Source organism: Canis lupus, chromosome 4 (assembly GCF_048164855.1).
Source record: "Canis lupus baileyi chromosome 4, mCanLup2.hap1, whole genome shotgun sequence".
Classification (NCBI taxonomy): Eukaryota; Metazoa; Chordata; class Mammalia; order Carnivora; family Canidae; genus Canis; species Canis lupus.
The window spans coordinates 20,961,829-20,985,211 of record NC_132841.1 but is presented as its reverse complement, the minus strand read 5'-3'; the positions used below and the strand labels follow the sequence as shown (position 1 = coordinate 20,985,211).

General features: G+C 39.4%; 1 protein-coding gene and 1 long non-coding RNA gene across 12 annotated transcripts in view; one reads left to right on the top strand and one right to left on the bottom strand.

The window, feature by feature from the left end:
• VPS26A (VPS26 retromer complex component A) overlaps positions 1–23,383 on the bottom strand; it is a 186,427-nt gene that overhangs the window by 22,008 nt on the left and 141,036 nt on the right. The window contains exons 2-3 of one of the 5 annotated variants that reach the window (XM_072823385.1): positions 9,153–9,185; positions 2,638–2,787 (exon numbers count right to left, since the gene is read on the bottom strand). In XM_072823385.1, the coding sequence (XP_072679486.1) occupies positions 2,638–2,787; positions 9,153–9,155 (153 nt within the window). In that variant the 5' untranslated portion in view covers positions 9,156–9,185. Of the gene's footprint in view, positions 1–2,637; positions 2,788–8,524; positions 8,680–8,831; positions 9,107–9,152; positions 9,301–23,383 lie in introns of those variants that run through there. The other 4 variants (XM_072823384.1, XM_072823386.1, XM_072823387.1 and 1 more) reach the window with 4 other exon arrangements.
• LOC140631947 (uncharacterized) overlaps positions 9,402–23,383 on the top strand; it is a 142,051-nt gene continuing 128,069 nt past the window's right edge. For 4 of the 7 annotated variants that reach the window (XR_012029477.1, XR_012029475.1, XR_012029474.1 and 1 more), the window contains exon 1: positions 9,404–9,661. This is a non-coding gene — a long non-coding RNA (uncharacterized lncRNA). Of the gene's footprint in view, positions 9,662–23,383 lie in introns of all 7 variants that reach the window. The other 3 variants (XR_012029479.1, XR_012029481.1, XR_012029480.1) reach the window with 3 other exon arrangements.

The following is a 23,383-nucleotide window of genomic DNA, read 5'->3' as shown; positions in this document are numbered from 1 at the left end:
ACGGAAGAGATGAAGAGGCAGAACAAAGAGGATTTTTAGGGCAATGAAATACCTTGTATGGTATTATAATGATGGACGTACATCATTACACATTTGTCCAAACCCACAGAATAACACCACCAAGAGTGAACCCTCAGGTAAACTACAGACTTTGGGTGATTATCATGTGTCAATATTGGTTCACCCTTGGTAAGAACTGTACCATTAAAAAAAAATAAATAAAAGAACTGTATCATTCTGGCAAGTAATGTAGATAATGGTAGAGGCTATGCATGTGTAGGGGCAGGAGGCATACAGGAAATACCTGTACTTCCCTCTCAATTTTGTTATAAACCTAAAACTGCTCTAAAAAAAAAGAATTCTTAAAAAAAAAAAAGATCTAGAAAAAAAGTGTGCAAACAGAAATTCACATGTCAGGAATATCATAAAAGGGATTTATTCTTGCTCTGGGTGGGAGGTCAGACTCTCAGAACTTCAAAATTATATCTAAGGTAGAAAGCATTTTTATATAGAGACATCATAATACAAATCCAAGTTTGGAAACCAATTATTCAGTCCAACCTCCTTAATTTTAAGGTGAGATCCAGAACGTTAAATGACTGCCCAGAGTTACCTACCAAGACAGTGGTAAGGTCAAGGCTAGATCTTCTAACTCGAACTCAATGATCTTTTTATTATACTCAGTTATTTCAGAAAACCTAGACTTGTTCTTAGTGAATGTTACCTTAATGGGCCACAGGTAACCAATGCTTGTTTTCTTCTTTCTTTTAAGCTTTCTTTTCAAAGTACTCCTATGTCATCTAAAGGTATGCCAGGAATCAATATTAACAGCAGCTACATCACTTGCAAAGGAGAGAAAATCAAACATCATGTACCCCTCTGATAAAAAAAACAAAAACATACCACCACATATACTCTTGCCAGAAGAACTGAATTTGACTCTGATCAAGCTTCTAGATACATCTACCAACTTATAGTCAATAACCGTATCATGAGTATGCAATCACAGAGAACTCTACAGTTCAAGTCTCCCACGTTCTTCAAAGTATAAGAAAGGCATGAAGAGAAAATTCGAGATTAAAAGATATTTAAAAAGCTGTATCAATATTTTTAAGGGAGCAAGACTAAACAAGAGACACGAAGAATTTTATTATTATAAAAGTCAGCATAGTAGTTTCTTTAAAAAGGAAGAGGCTATGTTTGGATCAGACACAGGGGTAGCTGGCAAAATTCTCCTTCTTTACTTGAATGGTGATTACAAGAAGATATGTCTTATGATTATTTGTTTTGTGGTTTTCAATATGTGTTTTATTTTACAATAAGAAGGTTAAAAATGAAAAAAATCTCAGGCCAATAAATAATCAGATTCCAGGTAGAGTACCTTTTGAGCAAAAGAAAATATTTATCTATAAAAGATGATAAATGTAATCTAAAGGCCCACTATTTTTTTTTATAAACCACACTGAAGTAGCTTTATTCCCCTTAAACATTCCATCTTCCTTTATTTGTCCTATAAACATCAGCCACAAACTCCTAACTACCCAGATAACCAGACAATGAGTGTTCCCTACTAGACTTAAAAACAACCTAAAAGGGGTACCTTGACTAGCTCAGTCAATAGAGCACATTACTTTTTTTTTTTTTTTTTTTTTTTTTTTTTTTAAAGTAAGCTCCAGGGACAACTGCATGGCTCAGTGGTTGAGTACCTGCCTCTGGCCCAGGGCGTGATCCTGAAGTGCCAGGATGGAGTCCCAGGATAGAGTCCCACATTGGGCTCCCTGCATGGAGCCTGCTTCTCTCTCTACCTGTGTCTCTGCCTCTCTCTGTGTCTCATGAATAAATAAAATCTTTAAAAAATAATAAAGGAAGCTCCATATTCAGGCATTCGCCCAACACTTGAACTCGTGACCCCAAGATCAAGACCTCAGCTGGGATCAAGAGTTGGTTGCCCAACCAACTGAGCCATCCAGGCACCCTTACAGACTCAACTCTTAATATTAGTCAGGGTCATGAGTTCAAGCCCCATGTTTGCCGTGGAGCCTACTTAAAAAAAAATTATGATTAATGAGTATTAATCATAGTCGCTAAGGTATAAGATTGTTTTTATACATCAATCAATAAGGAAAAGGTGTAAAAGTGAAACCTTACAAAAGGAATCACAAATATACCTTACCATGTATAGATACATTCCAAATGTACACTAAGTCATCTATAGAGTACCAAGAAATGAGATCAACAGACAGAATGGTAGTAGGATAGAGAGATAAAGTATAAAGAATGAGAAAGAAACATTTAAAGGTATGCTAAAGAATTATCCTCAATCTCTCTAACCCAACTTAATGTAAAAAGAAAAACAAACTCAATGAATCACAGCCCTACTGGAGAAACTGAAGCAAAATAGGTCCATAGTCACAAACATAAAATTCTGCTTGCAATTTTAGACCTTGCCTCTGTAAGCCTTCCAGTTTTAAGAGTCTTTCCTGTAGAGGTTCTAATGAATCAAGGATTTTAGCTAACCCTCGCCCCCCAAAAAACCTTCCACCTCTAACAAAATCATTCAAATTTAGAAACAGCACAGACAACTTTGATAATTCTAATATCCTACAACTAGATACTTCTCACAAGCAAAAGATTTACCTTTCCTGAAACGGATTCTCCATCATAGAAAAGATAGTGTTTTTCTACTTTGCCATCTTCAGTTTTCATTTCAGCCATTTTTCTGGTTTCCCCATCATTAAGGACAACATCAATCTCACAAATGGGTCCAAAAAAGCCTCCAAGAAAACTCTGAAATAAAAGGAAAATGCTCATAATTATGTTTTGTCAGACACCACATTTTGTACCACCACATTTTGTACCACCACATTTCAAGTCTAATTATCTATGACCTACAGTTAAACAAATCTGTAAGTCCAACACAGAAATAAGAACTTACATGAAATTTTACATCAAAACTAAACAAATTTAGTATAACAATGTACATACAACTAATACTGTACTGTACACTAAAATGTGTTAAGAGAACAAATTCATATTGTATGTTTTTTACCACAGTTTTTAAAAAGACAAAAAGAAAACTAAAATTTAAACATGCTATAATTTCAGGGACACCTGGATGGCTCAGTAGGTTAAGTGTCTGCCTTCAGCTCAGGTCATGATCCTGAGATCAAGCCCTGCATTGGGCTCCCTACTCAGCAGGGAGTCTGCTTCTCCCTCTCCCCTTCCCTCTCCCTCTGCCTGCTGCTTCCCCCTCCCCGCTTGTGTTCTGTCAGATAAATAAAATCTTTTAAAAAAATAAACATGCTATAATTTCAATCATTTCCATAGGTAACCACTATAAATAATCAATTACTATACACCAGTAATCTAAAAAGTTAATTAACATCTAGATTTGAAAAGTTACCTTCAGTTATACTTCTATGCTGTTATTTCATAAAGCCAAACTCATACAATCCAAATTACTTGTACAAATCCAAATGAATTATTATAACATACTGCTTACTATAAAATGTACTGCTTTACAGGTCTGAACAGGATGTGTTACATTGTATAAATCCTTGGAATAAAACTGACTCTAATGGAGGAGACTAAGTTTCTATTAATTTTTCCAAAAAAAATGCATATGCCTTGTTATGTAAATGCTGAATAGGACAGAAACATAAGGGGCAAAGATCAATTGCTTGAATGCCAAAACACATCAGTTGATTATAATATACAATCCATTAGCAATTCCAATATCAGATATAATTGTGTATCATTTTTGTCACTATAGAAAGCTAATCTTCCAGCCTTTACTAAAATTTCCATTAACAATCTCCTATCCTATCATCCTACATCCCTTCTTAGTCTGCCCTACACAACCACAGTAATCTGTTAAAAACATAAATCTGATCATATTCTCTGCTTACAATCCTTCAATGGGCTGGTAAGAGTACAAATTCGAACTACTTTAGAACAGTTGGCATTACCCAGTAAAACTAAAGAGATACATATCCCATGACCCAACAATTACACCCATAGATATCTATTCTAAAGAGAAACTCTTACCCACATGAAATAGGAGCAAATATAAGAATGTTAATATAAGAATGTTAATCATTGTTCACAAAGCCTCAAATAGGAAACAATCCAAATATCCATCAAGAGAATGGATACAAAAAAAAAAAAAAAGAGAGAGAGAGAATGGATAAATCTTATTCTAAAAAAATATTTTATTTTCTATACAGTACACAAAGGAGTAAAACACAACTATAGATAAGAATGGCTCGGGATCCCTAGATGGCGCAGCGGTTTGGCGCCTGCCTTTGGCCTAGGGCGTGATCCTGGAGACCCAGGATCGAATCCCACATCGGGCTCCCGGTGCATGGAGCCTGCTTCTCCCTCTGCCTGTGTCTCTGCCTCTCTCTCTCTCTCTCTCTCTGTGACTATCATAAATAAATAAAAATTAAAAAAAAAAAAAAAAAAAAAAAGAATGGCTCTCACACACACTATATAATTCCATTTATTAAAAAGCCAAGAACATGTAATATACATTATAGCATTAGAAGTCAGGAAGTGGTTAGAAAGCACAGAGTTTCTGGGGTGCTAATTACATTGTTTTTATCTGAGCGCTTCACACACAGGTTTGCTCATTTTGTGAAAATACATCAAGTTTTACACTTATTTGTGCATTTTTCTGTACTTCAATGTTATTTTAAACACACATGTGTGCAAGTGCTCATGTACACAAAAACACACAGACACAAAGACACACACTGTATTCCCTAACGTGGCTTACATGTATCTGGCTCTATCCATCTCTCCAGCCACACCAGCCTCAAATTATCCAAGTTAATCAAATTTGACAGGTTCCTTCTCATCCTAGACCAAGTATCCTTAACCTAACTAATTCATCCTCTAAGACTCAGCCTGACTCATTTCCATAAAGAGGCCTTCTGTACCTTCCTAAATTGAAACTAGTGTCTCCAAATTTAGGCTTCACAACACCATGTAGTTTTATTACTTCACCAATTGTTATAGACGTGTACTTATTCAATACCTGAATTCCTGACTCAACTGTAAACTCCATGAGGATAGATACATCTTTTGTTCATCACTGAAGACATAATAGCTAGGGATAGTATGTGGTATGTAGTAGAAAGCACTCAAATACCTTTTGAAAGTTAAATTGATTTTGAAAAAAACATAGTGTCCTAACAAAAAAAAAAAAAAAAAAAAAAGGATACACAAAAGAAATGAGTTAAATCAGAAATATCTGAAAAGACTAGACCTCCCCCAGAAAATTAGCTTTGGTGCAGTAGCTAAGTCTAGAGCAAGGAACTTGCATCAAGCCTCAGTTTTGTCCTAAGGTGGCAGAGTAACATCAAGCAAGCTAATGATCCTCTTAAAACTCTGTAGGTCTACACAGTGATACTGCCATCAAAGACAGCGTTTTCCTAAATTCTGAGCTTGCTTTTTTTTTTTTTTGTTATTATTAATCTTATATTAACAGAAAGATTATAATTTCAAGAATCAACTCAAAGAAATGCCAGATTCATACTTCTGACATACTACAAAGACACAAAGAGCATTTTTCCCCTTTCGATATGTTTTAATCTTTCCTGGCAACATAACAAATAACAAAGTCAATTTTAACCAGAAAATTTGATTTTAATCAGAAAATTATCCTGAACTTCTTGTGGAAAAAAAAAATCACATTTACTGTACCCAGTTAGCTTTCATACTTTCAAGTTTTAAACTCAAAGCTTGCACAAAAAGGTCTATTTTTTCGTAAAGGTTACAGATATGAGAATGTACAGCTCAAAATCAGGCTGCTGATATTTACCAATTATCAACCATGTACAAACTACAGAGCCAGTCAGGGTGGGGGGAAGTTGCTGTGGGAAGAGCGATTATAAAAGGGTAGAAGACAAGAGCCTCATTTAAGATATAAAATAGAAGAAGGAAAACAAAATATAATTTTCTCACTCCGCCTTAATACATCCCAGAGCTGCTTCTGGGAGAAATGAGATTTGAAAACTAAAAATTGTTCCATGGATAAAAGAAAATATTATGGTAACTTTTTCCACTTATGGATACTTAACACACAGAGCTGAACTTAGGATTTGAAAGCTGATATTAAAAGATCAAGTAGGGGATCCCTGGGTGGCTCAGAGGTTTAGCGCCTGCCTTGGGCCCAGGGCGTGATCCTGGAGTCCCGGAATCGAGTCCCACGTCAGGCTCCCTGCATGGAGCCTGCTTCTCCCTCTGCCTGTGTCTCTGCCTCTCTCTCGCTGTGTCTCATGAATAAATAAATAAAATCTTTTTAAAAAATGAAAAAAAAAAGATCAAGTAACCAAAAATAACAAAACCAAAATTGCCACTAAATAAAGTGATGCCGGGCAGTCCAGGTGGCTCAGTGGTTGAGCGTCTGCCTTTGGCCCAGGGCGTGATCCCGGGGACCCGGGATCGAGTTCCGCATCAGGCTCCCTCCATGGAGCCTGCTTCTGCCTCTCTCTCTCTCTCTCTTAGTCTCTCATGAATAAAATCTTTTTTAAATAAATAAAGTGATGTAAAAGAGACTCAAGTCTTATAAAACTTCACAATTAATAACACAATTGAACAGTCTTATTTTGACACCATCAGTAAAAATGAAAAATTACTAGACGTTAAAAAATGTGAAAGCTATGTGCTATCTTCTATTACTTTCTGTATGCACGAAGCATTTCATAACCAAAAATTTAAAAATAGACTTACTTTTCAACACAATCAAAACACTAAGATGGGGAGAGATCAGAAGCTATTTTAAAAAGTCTAGTTATGGCACACACATAATACATTGACTAATAAGCCACAATACTTTAACAAGGTTAACACCACCATTAGAATTTAGCACCAGGTTAACATCCAGTTTTTCACACGAGGATACATGAAAAATGAACAAGTCTTACCAAAAGCCACAGAAAACTGTTCATGTCTTACATTTAATAAGCAAATGACCGAAAAATATCTGAGAAAAAAGTTTGTCTTTTTTGTTTTCCTTCTAGAAGGAGTTGAAAGAAAAAGATTTCTCTACCCAAAGTGCTGCTTTTTAAGTTTTTATTGCAAGATGTGCTTCTGTCATTTCAAACAAAAAGTCATAAAATTAAAATCTTTTACTTACTCACAAATTATAATTCTCGTGATATGTAAAGAGGAAACAAAATACATAATTGACAGAATAGTAAAGACTAGTAGGAGGCGGAAAGGAATGAAAATTGTAAAGGTTAGGATACATTAGCACAAACTTCTGCTGAAATTACAAGAGAGACACTTTAAAGCGAAAGACTACCCAGTTCTGGCAAAGACATCTTCACGGGAGCATACAGAATGAGAGATTTTCAGGAGCATCATTAGACAATAATGCAGAAGTCAAAACTCAGGTAGACTTTAAGTAACTAAGCTGCAAATATCTATGACTGTTAAAAGATGACAGCATTGTTTTTACGGTTTTCTCCTTGTGGCATAACCCCGGCACCACCTTTGGGTTAATTTAAGATTTTTCATATAATTCGTAATCCTGTATTGAGCATTACCATCCAGCAAAATTACACGTGGGTATGTTAAAAGTCCACAAACTTTCTAGCTCACACTCAAGAAATCTCACTACTTCCAGTGGATGTAAAGAAATGCAACTCAAGGTGAGTGGAAGAGGAGGCTCTCAAAATTTACACAAGCAATGAAACAGCAGATTTCCACGCATAGATTACATTTATGCCCATTTCAGCATTATTAAGCTTTACAATTTGGTTTGATGAGTAACTAAAGTGCTCTTAAACTAATCCAAAAACTCATTAAAAGCAGTAATTTTTAAAATAAACAAAAGATGGGAAAGCCTTTTGAGTCTTCTTGGCAAATCGTATTCAATTAAAGAAGACTTCCCTAACTCCCTGGCTGGGCAAGGTCTCTCAATACTTCCTGGTTAGGTTTAGCACAGCTGTTAATTTCCACGTTAAATAATTACACAAAGAGATGTTTACCTCCCTCTAGATTGTAAGCTGCAAGACAGCAAGGGCTGTTTCAGTTTTGCTAGTGGCCCTTGAATACGTCTAAGTAATTATTTGCTGCATGAAAAAAAAGAGGCCCCAAGTTTAAGAATGGATATGCCTGTCTTTACTTTTCTGATTTTTAATCAAATCAACACGCCTTCTGAGTTTAAAATGTATTTACTCAAAACAGTTTTTTTTTTTTTTTTTAAATAAACCTAGCTTCATCTTCGGCCCAAAGTCTCAAGCAGTTTACTGAACTGGTGAGCTCTGGGGAGGCTGACAGTCGCAGGAGCACACAGTAGGCGCCCAACGTATGCTCGCTAAATCAAAACCATGGAGTGAGCCCAACGAGATCCAGCCTAGAGCCGCCGGCCAACACGCAGAGCTAAGCGCACCGTGCCCCACTGACTGGTTAGAGTCCTCGGACGTCCCTCCCTTCTCTCTTCCCCAGGCCATTTCAACATCCCAAAGCGGTAAGTTTCTAGAAAATGGCTTAGGGAAGGAAAGGAGAGCCAAACCTTAAAGCAGCGGGCACAAAACCAGTGTCTTTTCATTTGAAGACGTCCCCACTTCAATGTCCTTTTCCTTTTCCGCTCCCGTTCTACAAGTGTCAACCTCAAGGCTGAACTGGGGTCAAAGATATCGCAGAAATGTCACCAGAGAGAGAAAAAAAAAAAAACAAGGCGAAAACCCGGAGTTTTATCAATCTCGTGACACGCCGGAGAGGCGTGCCCCAGGCCGTGCCCGCAGCCCGGAACTGGGGGCCCCCGGGTCGCTCCACCTGAAGGGAAGCGGGGCCGCCCGGAAGGAGCGGGGTCGGGCTACCTTGGAAGGGGAGGCGGCGCGGCGCCCCCGCAGAGGCGGGGTCCGAGGGCCCAGCCAGGGCCCCCACAGCCGCTCGAGGAAGGCGGGGAGAGGCTCCGACATGCCCGGAGAGCGCGCCGCCGCCCGCAGGTGCTCGGGCCTCGGCGAGACCGGGAACAGGCGGCGCCGCCCGCCCGCCCGCCCTTCCCCGACCCCGCGGCGGCCAGCCAGGCCTAAGCCGGCGCCCCGCCGCACCCGCGACACCGAGCCCGCCGTTGGCCGGCCCGCCGCGCGCTCTGGGGCCAGGGCTGCAGGCGAGCGCGCGGGCCGCCGCGCACTCACCATTGTCAGCGCCGCCGCCGCCGCCGCCGCCGCGTCCCCACCACTTCGCTCCGCTTCCCTCAGGAGAACTCCCGGTCCAGACTCCCTCCTCCCCGGCGCCCGTCACGTGACCCCGAGCCGCCGGCCGCACGTGACCCCTCCCTTCCTTTCCCTGCCTTGCCTCCGCCGGCTCCAGTCCCCTCGCGGCCGCTTGCCCCGCCCCACGGCCAGCCTGGCCCTCGAGGAGAGGCGGTTTGGGGGCGGGGCCTCGCGCCCCACCCCGCGGCCGAGGAGGCGGGGCCGCCGCGGCGCCGTCAAGTGGGAGGGGCCTGCGCGACGCAGGCTCCCCGGGCTCGCCCCGCCTTCCCTTCCGTCACGGGGGGGCGCCCCGCCCAGTGCAAGTTGGAGTAACTGGGAGAGGCCGGGGGAGGGAGCGTCTGTCCCGGAGGCGCTCTCCCCGGGCGGGCTACGGGGCGGTCCCGGCGAAGGCGCGCGGTTACCCGAGGCGCTGCTTCCTTCGGCCTCGCAAGGTACGTGCTCCCTTAAGTGCAGGGATGAGCCATTCTGCTTCCATCTTTCTGGAACCCTACCCAGCTCCCTCTCCCGCTGAGAGCTGCTGGGTTTTGAGAACTTGCTAGCTTTATAGCCTCTGAAGAGCCGCCCAGTGGGGAAAATGTGAGGGTGCCACATCCGCTGCTTTGTAAAGTACGCGGATAGCTCGCAACCCAGCCACCTGAGCGCTGCAGGCCTGCGACGGGGAGGGGGCGGGCGGGGGCGGGCGGGGGCGGGGCGGCTTCGGCGGCTTCCGACGGCAGGTGGTGCCGCTAGCAGGTGCTCCGGCCTTGACCGCATCCCAGCCCTGTGGTGTAAGCCTGGAGCCCTCCAGGGAAATGGGATGCAGTTTTCAGGGGGGTTTTATTTATTTTTACTTTTTCTTTTTTATTATTATTTTTTTATTTTATCGTTCTTTAAAAGCAGTGTGGAACCACCACAGTGTATACTGACCAAAGCAGAAAAAAAAAAAAATGATCATCTGAACTCACCATCGTAGCAAAACAAAATCAGGTTTGTGAGTCAGGGCCATAAAGCAAGTATAAAATTTTAAAAAGCCGAACGACTGGGTGGCTCAGTGGTTGAGCGTCTGCCTTCGGCTCAGGTTATCTGATCCGAGTCTCGGGATGAGTCCCACATCGGGTTCCCCGGAGGGAGTCTGCTTCTCTCTCCGCCTATGTGTCTGCCCCTCCCTCTGTATCTCTTATAAATAAATTAAACATCTTAAAAAATAAAAATTAGAGCATGGTGTCTACAGTAGAATTCACCTAGAGATAACAAAAAAAATAGAAAATGCACAAATATGTGGTAACTAAGCAACATAATTCAAAACCTCTGTGTCAAAGAAGACATCAGTGGAAATTTAAAAATAGTTTGAACTAACAAAATTATAATACAACATATAACTTATGGCATAGAGCTGAAGTAGTGATTACAGGGAGATCTGTAGCTTTAAATGCATATATTTGAAAAGAAGAACTTTAAACTCGGCAGTATAAGTTCACATCAAGAAATAAAATGATACTAGCATGTGCAGGGAAGCAGGGGATATTCAACTTTGCTGTGAACTTAAAACTTCTTTAAAATTAAAAAAAAAATTTTTTTAAAGCCCTCACATGGGTAAGTGCCATGACAAATCAATGGGGAAACGACAGTCTCTTCAACAAATGGCATTGGGAAAACTGGATATCCACTTGCAAAAGAATGAAGTTGGATCTTTATCTTACGCTATATACAAAAATTTACTCAAAATGGGTTTAAGATCTAAAACTATAAAACTTGTAGGAGAAAAATCTTCTTTGGACTTGACAATGATTTCTTGAATACGACACCAAAAGCAACAAAAATGGCACATAGGACAGGTGACAAAAGCAAAGATAGAAAAATGGAATGGTATCAAACTTAAAAACTTTTGTGCATCAAAGGACACAACAGAGTGGAAGAGAAACCTATGGAATGAGAGAAAATATTTGTAAATCATATATCTGATAAGATATCCAGAATTTTTAAGTTACCCCTACAACTTAACATGCCCTTAACATCTAAAATGTATGAAGAATGACTACAACTCAAAAAAAATAATAATAACCCAGTTAAACAATAGGCAAAGGACTTGAACAAACATTTCTCCAAAGATGATAATACAAATGTCCAGTAAGCATATAAAAATACACCTTTCAGATAAATGCAAATCAAACCACAAGGTAGCATCTCACACCTATTAGGATGATTACTATTAACAAAAACAAAAATAGCAAGTATGGGTGAGGATATGGAGAAATTGGAACCTTTGTGCACTGTTGGTGGGATTGCAAAAATGGTGAGCCCCCTATGGAAAACAGCCTGAAGGCTCTTCAAAAAATTGAGAATAGGGAATGTCATGACCCAGCAATCTCACTTTTGAGTATATATATCCAAAAGAATTGAAAGTAAGGTCTCAGAAATATTTGCATATTCACATTCATAGCACATAGAAACATTCACGTTCATTCATAATACCCAAGAGGTAGAAGCAACCCAAATGTCCATGAACAGGAAAATGGAATATTCATCCATCTTAAAAAGGAAGGAAATCTTGTCACATGCTGCAACATAAACACTGTGCTAAATGAAATGGGCCAGTCACAAAAAAGACAAATACCATATGATTCCACTTATATGAGGTATCTAAGCCAAATTCATAGACACAGAAAATAGAATGGTGGTTACCAGAAGCTGGGGGAAGCGGGAAAGGGGAGTTACTATTTAATGGATACAGAGTTTCAGATTTGCCAGATGGAGATCTGTTTCACAAACAATGTGAATATAATTAACCACTACTGAAGTGTACACTTAAAAATGGTTAAGGTGGTAAATTGTATGTGCTCTTTACTACAATAAAAAATAAACTCTGAGAGTAGGAAGAACAGAAGTCAATGGAATAGGGGCACCTGGGTGGCTCATCAGTTGGGTGTCTGCCTTTGGCCCAGGTCATGATCTGAGGGTCCTGGGATCAAGCCCTGCATTGGGCTCCCTGCTCAGGGGTGAGTCTGCTTCTCCCTTCCCTCTGAAATCTCTCTCACTCTCACACTCTCTCAAATAAATAAAATCTTTTTAAAAAGTCAATGGAATGGAAATAGGCAAGCAATAGAGAAGATCAAGGAATCCAGTAGTTGGGGTTTTTTTTGGGGGGGTTGCGTATATTCTACACAGAATTTACTCCCAGACCATAAGTTTTTGTTTCTTCAGTTTCTTCTAGGATATCTTTTTCGTCAGTGCAACCTCCCCTTCTGGTTTATGAACAATCTGCTCTTTTTCAGTAAGGATCAGATGATGTGGCAGGAAGAGCTCATGTATGGGTTAATCCAGCCATGAGCCCTGTAAATTCTACACCATATCCTAGGGGCTTTGTTCACCTGGATGTGCTTAGTGACTAGAGAATCTACATCTAAACCTTTAAGTTCAGAATTACTGTCTGCATTTTTAAGCATGTGTAATAAAAATTTTATACTCATCTTGGGCCACTGACCCTGTGTCCAGCCCCACTGTTTGGCCTGGACACACCTACCAACTCCATCTTGTAGCGATGGAATGGCACACACTGCTTCTGCAAAGTGACATCTTTCGGATGGTTGGTGGATTTTCAGAAATGCATACCCTTGATGGCCTGGGCAGTTTCATCTGTGTTCTTAAAATGAACACAAAGATTTGAACCTCTTGATTTACATGATTTTGTAGGGTTTTCTGGGTTGACCAAATAGTGAGCCATTTTCAGAGGTCACCCCAGGCTGCTTAGGGAAAGAGCCAATAGTTGGTTCTTTGAAAAGAGTAATAAGGCACCTGTGGCTCAGTGGTTGAGTGTCAGGTTGTGATCCCAGGATCCTGGGATCGAGTCCCACATCAGGCTCCTGGCAGTGAGCGTGCTTCTCCCCCTGCCTATGTCTCTGCCTCTCTCTGTCTCTCATGAATAAATAAAAAATTTTTTTTAAAAAAAGAAAAAATTAATAAAGTGGATAAGCCTCTGGCAATACTAATCAAGAAAATAAGAAAAAAGGTAAATTAACAGTATTAGGAATGAAAAAGAAGACATCACTTCAAATCCTACAGACATCAAAAGGATAATAGGGAAATATATGAACAACTTTTATGCCAATAAGTTTGACAACTTAGGGGAAATGGACACTTTCCATTAAAACAGCTTTTTGAGGGGCGCCTGGGTAACTCAGTCAGTTAAGCATCCGGCTCTTGGCTTCCGCTCAGGTCGTGATCTCATGGGTTATGGAATCAATCCCCACGTTGGGCTCCATGCTCCATGGGGAGACTGCTTGAAGATTCACTCTGCCCCTCCCTCCACTTGTGTGCCTTCTCTCTCTCTCTGTCTCTCTCTCAAATAAATAAATAAAAGGATCTTTAAAAAAAAACTTTTTGAAATGAGCATAAGAGGGGCTCCTGGGTGGCTCAGGCAGTTGGGCATCTGCCTTCAGCTCAGGTCATGATCCTGGGGTGGTGGTATCGAGCCCCGCATCAGGCTCCCTGCTCCACAGGGAGTCTGCTTCTCCCTCTCCCCACAGCCTGCCAGTCCCCATGCTTGTGCTCTCTCTCACTCTCTCTTGCTCTGTCAAATGAATAAATAAAATATTGGGAAAAAAAGGAAATACAAAATCTGAACAGTCTTATTTCAATGAAATTGAACAGTAAATTTTATTGAACAGAAATCTTCCCACTCCAAAACTCCTCTAGGCTATAGAATTCACTGATGAGTTCTACCAAAATGTAAGGAGGAAATAATACCAAGCTGTTTACACAAACTTTTTAAGAGAATATACGAGGAGAGAACACTTGCCAACTCCTTTTCTGAGGCCACCATAACTCTGATATCAAAATCTAACAAGGACATTACAGCAAAGAATACTGCATGCCAATACCCTTCATCAACTTAACTATAAAAATCCTAAACCAAATTTATAAAGCAGAAATTTCTGTAAAAATCATGACTTGCGGGTTGGCCCTATACTGGTTAAATGTGTTCCTTTGCATATAAAATTCCTATTGAATGGAGTGAGACAACATTTTTATATTTTTTTTAAGATTTTATTTATTCATGAGAGACTCACAGAGAGAGAGAGAAAGAGGCAGAGACACAGGCAGAGGGAGAAGCAGGCTTCCTGGAAGGAGTCCAATGTGGGACTCGATCCCAGATCCCTGGATTATGCCCTGAGCCAAAGGCAGACACTCAACCAGTGAGCCACTCAGGCGTCCCTTTTTATATTTGTTTTAAAGTTCATTTCTGTTATTGTTGATCCTCAAATCAGTGTTAAATATAGATAAATGAAACAAAAATAAATGAAACTTTTAATCTAAGACAGCAAAGATAAACTTAAGGAGAAGGAATGTGTTAGGTTTTCTCCTTCTAGATCATATATTTATATATATTCCTCTATCAAATAACTGAGAGTATTTCCTGGAGATAGATATTTGGATTCTGGGATCCAGACAAGGATCCAAATGTTTGTTTATTAAACATATACTTATTGAGTGCTCACTAAATGGCAGGTGTTGTTTTAGGCTATGGAGATAATTAGAAAAGAAGAAGAGGAGGAAGGAGGAGGAGGAAGTTGTTCTTGTCCCCAAGAATCTTATATCCTACTGTAGGAAATGGTCAATAAACAAGTAATTAAATATAATATTTTCAATTAGAAGAAACATGGTGAAATAAAAAGAAATAAACATGGTGACATGACTGGAAAAGAGCTATTTTTAGATACGGTGATGGGAAAGTGACATTTAAACTGAAATCTGAAAGGAGGGGTCCATCCCAGGCAGAACAGTGAATGCTAAGGTCCTGAGCTAGGAAAAAGTTTGTTCTTTCCAGGAATGGAAAGACAGCATAATTGAAGCTTAGTGAATGACAGGAACAGTAATACAGGATGAAGAGCAGTTAGAGAACAGCTGACTATAATAAGGAGATCTAAAGATGTTGCTCTCCTCTCTAGATCCAAGGATGATTGTAGGGTCAGAATTTTATTTATTTTATTTATTTTTTTAGGGTCAGAATTTTAAAGCAGTATTTCCTGATTTAGCCTGTGTCCATTCACAACCTTGAGGAGAACTATCTTCCATCTCCATTCCAATGGAGGACTCTTGTTTATTGCCTTAGAATAGTCTGTCTTCCCCACTAGACTTAGGGAAAGTACCAAAAGCTACAACTTCATCCCATACCTGTGGCCAACTGCATTACCAAAAACCCAGTAAGCCCACAATAAATATGTTAACTTATTTTTTAATTATAGCTGTTGGACTACTTGGAGATCAACTAATCCAACTCTTTTATTAGGATTAAAAGACTATACAACTGTTTACTGTAAAACAGCTGATGTCCTGACTCCAGTTCTTTTTAACTTCTAGCCTACCCACTTGACAGTAGTAAATAAGACACTAGTCAAAGCACATTTAATAAGTCAGATAGAGGGGATGCCTGTGTGGCTCAGCGGTTAAGCGTCTGCCTTTGGCTCAGGGTGTGATCCTGGAGTCCCGGGATCAAGTCCCACGTCGGGCTCCCTGCATGGAGCCTGCTTCTCCCTCTGCCTGTGTCTCTGCCTCTCTCTCTCTCTGTCTCTCATGAATAAATAAAATCTTTAAAAAAAATCAGATAGAACCTGGATGGGGTCCAGTGATTTCTAAATTTCTAAAAGCTATTTTAAAGCCATATCAGGTATTAGTATATTTGTAACTGTACTAATATTTTCATTGAGTTGTGATAAGAAAACCATTAAGAGATAATGCAGATCTTCATGAAATAACACGTTATTAATAAAAGAGGAAGGCGATTTTTTTTTTTTAACTTAGATTTGGGAACGCAGGGGTGGCTCAGTGGTTTAGCGTCTGCCTTTGGCCCAGGGCGTGATCCTGGGGTCCCGGGATTGAGTCCCACGTTGGGCTCCCTGCGTGGAACCTGCTTCTCCCTCTGCCTATGTCTCTGCCTCTCTCTCTCTCTCTCTCTCTCTCTCTCTGTGTGTCTCTCATAAATAAATAAATAAAATCTTTTTTAAAAACCCTTAGATTTGCCTGTTATCTTGACTGCTATTCTGGTTCCCACCTACTCTTGTCTGGAGGCCTGAATATCAACACATCAAAGAGAATCAATGAAAGAAAAGTAGCAGCAGCAAAGAAATACTGGAGAAGCCAAGTATAAATAAGAGCTGGCAAATAAATAAATAAATAAATAAATAAATAAATAAATAAATAAATAAATAAAGCTGGAAAAGAAGGTCACACCAGAGGCCAATTTATACTAATGACTTGTCCTACTGATCAAAACCCAGTAACTGTGCTACTGTAATAAATGCAAGGAGCAACAGAACTGTCAAGCAAGTTATTTATCTATTTACCCATCTACCTATTTGGCAAATCAGAATGTTAAAGTTAGATGCTAAGAAGTAGTGTTTTAAAAAAAAAAAAAAGAAGTAGTGTTTTGACAGGCAAGGACTGTGACATCACTAAATTTGCCCTTTGGGGGGGAAAAAAAAGATGGGGAAAATGTGACTAACTTATAAGCATTGACTTTCATAAACAAAAGTACTAGATTTAGGTAAAAAAGTATTGGGGGAGTGGGGGGGCAGCCGGGATGGCTCAGCGGTTTAGCACCGCCTTCGACCCAGGGCCTGATCCTAGAGACCTGGGATCAAGTCCTACGTCGGGCTCCCTGCATGGAGCCTATGTCTCTGCCTCTCTCTCTCTCTCTCTCATGAATAAATGAATAAAATCTTTAAAAAAATTATTAGGGGAAAAGATAATCTAAGTTTTTATCTACCTACCAGGAACCACTTAAAAGAAAAATAAGCACTTATTGAAATTCATGAAGACTAAAAAGTCCTATTAATAACTGTGACAGTGTAAAGGAGCAACTGTTTGCAGAGTTGACAACCAAAGCTAAGTAAAAAGAACCAAGTACAAATACACCAAAAGAATGAAAAAAAAATCTAAAGTATACTGAGAATAAATATAGTTTTTCTCAGGACATCTGGGTGGCTCAGCGGTTGGGCATCTGGCTTTGGCTCAGGGTGTGATCCCAGGATCCCGGGATTGAGTCCCATACTGGGCTTCCTGCGTGGAGCCTGCTTCTCCCTCTGCCTGTGTCTCTGCCTCTCTCTGTGTGTCTCTCATGAATAAATGATTAAAATACAAAAAATATATATTTTTTCTCAATTTAGAATAAAATCTGTTGAATATATAATTATGAATCTATTTCTCAAGTTTTTATTCTGTTTCATTGATCTATCTACGTTTATGCAATACTACATTGTCTGGATTACTATAGCTTTATAGTAAGCCTTGAAGTAAGGAAGTATAATTACTACAACTTAGTTCTTTTCTAGAATGCTTTGGTTAAGTTCTTTGTATTTCCTCATAAATGTTTGAATTATTAATCCACCTCTTAAAAAAAAAAGCCTGCTATGATTGTTATTGAGATTGATAGCTCAGTTTGGTGGAAATTGACATCTTAACAATACTGAGCTTTCCAATCCGTAAGCGTGGTTTACTTCTCTATTTGAGTCTTCTCTAATTTCTCTCAGCCATATTTTTTAGTTTCCAGTGTAGAAGTCTTGCACATCTTTTGTTAAATTTAGCCTTAAGCATTTATATTTTTGATACTATTTTAAGTGGAATTTTAAATTTTCATTTTCTAATTCTTTAATGCGTGTGTGTGTTTATGCATGTGTATGATTTTCTATATTGACTTGTATCTTGCAACCTTGCTAAATTTCTTTGATGATTTCCTCTCATCTATTTTCTGTCCTCTTTTCCTGGATCTTCTATTAATCATATATTGGGCTTAATGGAGTGATTGTTTCATTTTCATATTTTTTCTTTCCTATTTTCCTCCTATCTGGTGGTTGGTGGTGGTGGTGGTGGTGGTGGTGGTGGTCGTTATCGTTGTGTTCTCTTTTCTAGGTGATTTTCCCCAATTTTATGTTCCAACACTTATAATTTTTTTATTGCTGTTTTATGGTAGCCAGCTTCTAAGATGGCCTCCAAAGAACCATACATCTGTGTAGTCCCTTCTCAAATTCTTCAAGGTTGATCTGTATGCCCAACACAAAAAGGGGGAAGTGGTAGTGTGTGACTTGCAAGGCTGCTTTTGTTTTGCTCTCTTCTGGATCATTCACTCTAAGAAAAGTCAGCAGCCATATCATGTAACCCAATAGAGAGGTCCACATAGTGAGAGATGGAGGCCTCCCGTGAACACCTAGCACTAACTTTCCAGCTATGTGAGTGAACTATCTTGGAAAGATGATCTTCCCACCCCAGTGAGGTCTTCAGATGACCGCTACCAAAGCTAACATCCTAACTGCAATCTTATGAGAAGACATCCCCCACCCAGGAGTCTAGACCAGAACTATCTAGGTAATCCATTCCCAGATCTGATCCATAAAAACTGTGAAATAATTAAAGTTTATTGTTTTAAACCAATAAGTTTTGAGGTAATTTATTAACAGCAATAGTTAACTAAAAGATACTATTTTATTTTTAATTCCCAAGAGCTCTTTCTTAGTCTCTGAAAGGGTCATTTTATTGGCATTTTGTCCTTGTGAAGATAAAGAAATAAAACATCCAGTAATCAACATATAAACATTTAAGATATAGATTTGTGCATAAATTACTGAGATAATTTCCTCTGTAACAAATCACATACCAAATAGCTTCATGATTGTGATAGTAAAATTCCAAGTTTCTATGGACCAATGATAAGTAATCATACTATACCATTATAAGCTGGAAATATAACTGATAAGACTTAAGTCCAAAAATAATCATTGGTTTAGTGCAGTGGTTCTCAAGGAGGAGTATTTCTCCCTAATGGGATTAGTCAATATCTGAAGACATTTTTGATTGTCAGGTCTGTAGGAGCACTACTGAGATCAGAAATGCTGCTAAACATCTTGCAAGCACAAAAAAAAAAAAAAAAAAAAATCTTGCAAGCACAGGACAGCCCCCTACAACAAAGAAGCATCCTGTCCAAAATGTCAATAATGCTAAAGCTGAGAAACTCTGGGTTAGTATTAACCTAAGAAGACAAATATAGAGTTGTGAAAGATCAATTGTATTAATATTTTAAGCAGTGACTCAAATGCTAAAACAGACTACATGCTGAGGGAATGGAGACAAAAAACCTTTTGCAAAATCAATCATTCTCTTTTGCATCTTTTTGTTTGTAATTATTATAGATTTGAAAAAATATAATGTAAAATGTATTATAGCTATTTATGTGCTTCCCCTTCTACATTGTAAGTACTCTTTTTTAAGATTTTATTTATTTATTTATTTATTTATTTATTTATTTATTTATTTATTTAGAGAGGGAGGGGGGAGGAAGGTAGGAGAGAATTCAAGCAGACTCCACACTGAGCACAGAGCCCGATGAGGTGCTCAGTCTCATGACCCTGAGATCATGACCTAAGCCAAAATCAAGAGTCAGATGTTTAATGAACTGAGCCACCCAGGTGCCTCCATTGTGAGTACTCAACTATTTATTTATTCCTGTTCCCTTGATCCTTTGTAGGTTTTGTCGATTATATAATATGAGAAAAAGTGACCATGAATTAATTAGTCAAAAATACAAATTAGAAGAAACCCTAACTCCTCTCCCTTCAAAAAGCCCCATAATTATGATAAATTATTGACAAATAGAATCCAAAAGGTAAAAGAGAATTAGAAAAAACCTGCATGGGTCCCATTTTTCTTACGTGCCTGAGAATTTTTACTTCCACCTACCTACCTTCGTTTGTGCCAGGCAAGACTAACACATTCATTCTCATTCAATCTCTGTTAGACTCTAAGCTCAAGGACAAAGGCTATCTTGTGTCTTTGTTTCCCCCTGTATCCCAGGACCTAGCACAGTACCTGGCACATAGATGGGATCTTTAATCTTATGAAATAGCTGTAACACATGTTTTCGTGATTATAATTGTTTTAGGGGCTTACTATGTGCCAGGCACTGAGCTAATGCCTCATTTGATCTTTACCACAACCCTATGGGCAAATATTGTTACCCTATAGTATAGATAATGATAATAACCTAGGTTTATTGATCACTTACTCAATAACATTGTTCTGAGCACTTTACATACATTTATTTAATCTTCTCAATAAACCTGTAAGGGAGGCACTATCATTATCTTCATTTTAAAGAGGAAACTAGGTATGAAGAGGCTAAGTAATTCATCTAAGCTTACCTAGTTGGTAAGTGACAGAGTTTTGAATCCAAGTAATCTGTCCTCAGAGTCCACACAATTAACCCCTTCACTACATTGCCCTCCCTGGACAAGCTTAGCAAAATTAAGTAACTTGCCTTGAGCTACAAAGCTAATCAAGAGTGAAATTGATATTTGAGCCAGGACTTTGCAATTCTAAAGCTTATACTTTTTCATGTGATCTAATTCTCTCTCCAAAGATAGAAATAGTCTATATTCCCTTTGTGGCAAGTATAAGATCTTTCTCCATGAAAGTGTCATTTTTAAAATAAAAATCAAGCTAGGGATGGGTTAAATGGGTGATGGGTATGAAGGAGGGCACTTGTTATGAGCACTGGGTGTTGTATATAAGTGATGAATCACTAAATTCTATACCTGCAGCCAATATTACACGGGATGTTAACTAACTGGAATTTAAATAAAAACTTGAAACTACAAAAAAAATTAAACTATATTCTTTCTTCAAATGTGTAAAACAGGGAGTACCTGGGTGACTCAATGGTTGAGCATCTCCTTTGGCTCAGGTCATGACCCTGGGGTCCTGGGATCAAGTCCCATATCAGGCTCCCTGCAGGGAGCCTTCTTCTCCCTCTGCCTTTGTCTCTGCGTCTCTCTCTGTGTCTCTAATGAATAAATAAATCTTTTTTTTAATGTGTAAAACATAACACTTAAATAGAAAACTCAAATCAGTATGTGTATTTTCTAAAACATGCCGTTTTTTCCCCTCTGCTATACTAGTTATAGGAGCCAAAAAATAGGTCTCATTACAGTAACACCCTACTGAACATAAAAACTCACAAAGTTCCTGTTAAACAATCACAGATTTATTAATGGAAAGATCAGGGTATAACTTAACAACTGTCACTAAAAGTAAAATGCTATAAAGATAATTCCCAGAAGTTGGGTTCTATGAGAAGCCAACTTACAGAGGACATTTACCAGGGGGTGTTCTTAGGATCAACACCTGTGCAGAATCAGAAGGTACCTGAAAGATGACAGCCATAGCTTAAAGTTCAGTAGGATTCTTATTATGTCCCCTGGTAAAGAAGTTTCCCATAAGGAACTGTAACATCAAAATCTGCAAAACACAGAGTTACAGGGATAGGAAGCACAAATTCCCCAAGTGGGTTTGATGTTAAGTACGTCCTATCCTATTTCCACATATTGTTTCCTGGAACCATGTAATCTACATATTATGGACCCAGCACAATATAAAGTTTATTGAGTTAGCATGTATACTGCATCCTGGAAGTTGGCATCCCAGCCTCAGTTTATTATATCAAAGCTGGTATCTTGGCTGTACCTTCAACAGATTATCATTCTATTATGTTGGTGGCATCTAGGAGATGTGATATGTGATAGAACCAGTGGGTCCCATAATCATGTGCCACTGTTAACTTCTTTGCTGTAAAGTGGGTCCCTAGGTTTGATGCAATCATGTTTGTGGATCAAACATTCTATAAGCCCTTAGATATTGATGTTGCTGGAGGCCCTGTGGATAAGAAAGGCAAATCCATACCTAGAATACATGTCTGTTTCTATTAGAACAAATCTGTGGTCCCTCCAGGATGGAGGGGGCCTAATATAGTCAACCTGCCACAGAGATCTCCTTGAAGAATGGTGCCATATCAGTGGCTCAGTAGTGAGCTCTGTTGGTAGCTTATGGGACTCTTGGAAGCATCAGTACCTAGATCAGCCTTGGTCAGTGGGAGCCCATGCACAGCCTCTATCCCTCCCATCATGGCTACTCCTTCATGAATGTACTGTGCTAGCGTTAGGGTAGCTGATGACAGAAGCTGACCGACATTTGCCCAAGTCTTTCTGCTACCTGGTTCTTTAATGTTTCTTCTATGATGGATGCTTTCTGATGGGCATTACCATTTGATACAAAGATTTTCACACTGTATTTTACCTTATGCCATTTACATGCCTCTACCCCAGACTTCTTAGTTCCCAATATACTATCTTTCTTAGGCCCCTGACCAAAACATTAACCACAACCCATGAAACTATATATTCCAATCTTGGGCTACTTCTCTTTCCACACAGAGTAAATGACCAGGTACATCACCTGAAGCTCTGCCCACAGGATTTCCTCTCACAGTTCTTTTTTTTTTTCTTTTATTATAACTGCTTTCAATACATATTTTTTTAAGATTTTATTTTTAAGTAATCTCTTCACCCAATGTTGAGCTCCATTTATAATCCCAAGATCAAGAGATCATGCTCTACCAACTAAACCAGCCAGATGCCAGACCCCCCTACAATACTTATATTTTTTTTTAAGATTTTATTTATCTATTCATGAGAGACACAGAGAGAGAGGCAGAGACACAGGTAGAGGGAGAAGCAGGCTCCATGCAGGGAGCCCGACATGGGACTCGATTCCAGGTCTCCAGGATCACACCCTGGGCTGAAGGCGGCGCTAAACTGCTGAGCCACCCGGGCTGCCCAAGCTGATTCCTTAAAAGAATTGCTAAGATTGACAAACCCCTGGCCAGACTTATCAAAAAGAAAAGATAAAGGACCCAAATAAATAAAATTATGAATGAAAGAGATCACAACCAACACCAAAGAAATACAAACAATTATAAGAACATATTATGAGCAACTACCAACAAATTAGACAATCTGGAAGAAATGGTTGCATTCCTAGAGATATATAAGCTACCAAAACTGGAACAGGAAGAAATAGAAAACCTGAGCAGACCTATAACCAGCAAGGAAATTGAAGCAGTAATCAAAAATCTCCCAACAAACAAGAGTCCAGAGTCAGATGGCTTCCCAGGGGAATTCTACCAAACATTTAAAGAAGAATTAATACCTATTCTTCTGAAGTTGTTTCAAAAAATAGAAATGCAAGACGCCTGGGTGGCTCAGGAGTTGAGTGTCTGCCTTTGGCCCAGGGCATGATCCTGGAGTCCCAGGATCAAGTCCCATGTCAGGCTCCCTGCATGGAGCCTGCTTCTT